This window comes from Sinocyclocheilus rhinocerous, unplaced genomic scaffold, assembly GCF_001515625.1.
Source record: "Sinocyclocheilus rhinocerous isolate Xijiao unplaced genomic scaffold, SAMN03320098_v1.1 scaffold3916, whole genome shotgun sequence".
Classification (NCBI taxonomy): domain Eukaryota; kingdom Metazoa; phylum Chordata; class Actinopteri; order Cypriniformes; family Cyprinidae; genus Sinocyclocheilus; species Sinocyclocheilus rhinocerous.
Window position 1 is genome coordinate 85,108 of NW_015643503.1, and position 2,188 is coordinate 87,295.

General features: G+C 48.5%; 1 protein-coding gene across 1 annotated transcript in view; it reads right to left on the reverse strand.

Moving 5' to 3' along the window:
• Positions 1-2,188, reverse strand: part of sik3 (SIK family kinase 3) — a 36,376-nt gene that overhangs the window by 27,464 nt on the left and 6,724 nt on the right. The window contains exons 2-6 of the mRNA XM_016574770.1: positions 1,799-1,915; positions 1,645-1,708; positions 1,398-1,556; positions 1,183-1,310; positions 677-800 (exon numbers count right to left, since the gene is read on the reverse strand). Of these exons, the coding sequence (XP_016430256.1) occupies positions 677-800; positions 1,183-1,310; positions 1,398-1,556; positions 1,645-1,708; positions 1,799-1,915 (592 nt within the window). The remainder of the gene's footprint in view (positions 1-676; positions 801-1,182; positions 1,311-1,397; positions 1,557-1,644; positions 1,709-1,798; positions 1,916-2,188) is intronic.

The following is a 2,188-nucleotide window of genomic DNA, read 5'->3' on the forward strand; positions in this document are numbered from 1 at the left end:
CCACTGATAAGGCTGCCTCCTTAACGCACACCTAAAATGTGGATTTTTATTTCAATTCGACGAATATTCGAAATTCTATTTTTTTTTGACAGCCTTAGTGTGTGCATGTGTGTGTGTGAGTGAGCAGGAGTGAGTGTGTGATAGTGAGTGTGTGAGAGTGTGCAAGAAAGAGTGCGTGTGTGTGTGTGTGTGTGAGTGAGGAGTGAGTGTGTGATAGTGAGTGTGTGAGAGTCTGTGTGTGTGTGTGTGTGTGAGAGTGAGCAGGAGTGAGTGTGTGATAGTGAGTGTGTGAGGGTGTGTGCATGTGTGTGTGTGTGAGTGAGCAGGAGTGAGTGTGTGATAGTGAGTGTGTGAGAGTGTGCAAGAGTGTGTGCATGTGTGTGTGTGTGTGAGTGAGCAGGAGTGAGTGTGTGATAGTGAGTGTGTGAGAGTGTGCAAGAGGGTGTGCATGTGTGTGTGTGTGTGAGTGAGCAGGAGTGAGTGTGTGATAGTGAGTGAGAGTAAGTGAGCGAGAGTGTGAGTGAGCAAGAGTGAGTGTGTGAGAGTAAGTGTGAGTGAGCGAGAGAGAGAGAGTGTGCGATCGTGTGAAAGTGAGTGAGCAAGAGTGAGTGTGTGTAAGTTTGAGTGAGTGTGTCAGAGAATGTGTGTGTGAGTATGAGAGTGTGCTTGTGTGTACCTGTGGACATGAAGAACGGGATCCGGAACTTTCCACTGAGGACTCGTGCGCGGAGGTTCTGTAAAGTGCTTCCATCAAATGGTAACGCGCCACAGACCAGGACATACAACACCACACCCAAACTCTACAGAGAGAGACGTTTACATCAGACTCAGGTCGCCACACACTCATGCTCAGTGCTGTAGCTGATCACATGATCTGCGTCACGCAGCACACTGGAGACGCTCGCTGCATGTGTGCGTTTCTGCTGTACTCTCAAGTAAATCTGCACATGACAGCAGGAACGACACTGGCTTTAGAGCAGCGTTTGATTGACAGGTGAGTAGGCGGGTCTCTCACTGCTGTCCACGATGCATTAACATTTACACATGCAATGTCTTATGTGATATGTGGTAGGGTTAGTGTATACAAACACTGGATACAAACATTTAAATCGCACATAAGGCCATTTTTATATGAACTTGATGGGATAGTGTACGTGAGGTCAGACAGACGCTGGTTTTTACCCATATGTCCACTTTAGGTCCGTCATACTCTTTCCCCTCGAAGAGCTCGGGCGCGGCGTACGGAGGACTGCCACACCACGTCTTCAGCAGCTGTCCTCGAGAGAACAGATTACTGAAGCCGAAATCTGAGGAGACAGGGAGACGGACAGTCAAACACACTCCATAAACACACACAGAGACACACACTCACACACACACACACACACACACACACACGATCTTGATGTTGAGGTTGTGGTCCAGCAGCAGGTTTTCTGCCTTCAGGTCTCTGTGGACGATGTTCCTGCAGTGACAGAAATAAACCGCCGCTACGATCTGCTTGAACTTCCGCCGCGCGTCTTTCTCCGCCATCCGTCCGTGAGCCACGAGATGATCTGAGAAACACACGGGAGCAGAAACACCTCAGAGACGTTCAACACTGTTCTGGTGAACTGATTCTTCTGAATCAGAGTCCTGTCTCACCGAAGATCTCTCCTCCGCTGGCGTACTCGGTCACCAGATAGATCATCCGCTCCGTCTCCATCACCTGCCAAACACACACAGACTCAGCCAATCACACTCAACCGAACACAAACCACAGACCAATCAGCTGCAAGCGTGAGGGAGGGGGCGGGACCTGGTACAGACGGATGATGTGAGGGTGTCGCAGCATCTTCATGATCTGAACCTCCCGGAAGATCTTCTTCAGATTCTCATCGTCCAGCTGAGTCTTATCCACGATCTTTATCGCAACCTGAGAGACGGATCACAACAATATCAGCAAAAACACTAATGTACTTCATTAGCAAACATACAGGCTGTTTACGGTTGCCAAGCAACATGATGATCAAAGAGCATCCATGAATGAATTCATATAAAATTCAACTGATGTGCAGATACACACGTGTGAGTGTGCGTTTGTGTGAGTGTGTTTGTGTGTGAGTTTGTGTGAGTGTGTTTGTGTGTGAGTGTGTGTGTTTGTGTGAGTGTGTTTGTGTGAGTATATGTGTGAGTGTGTGTGTGTCCA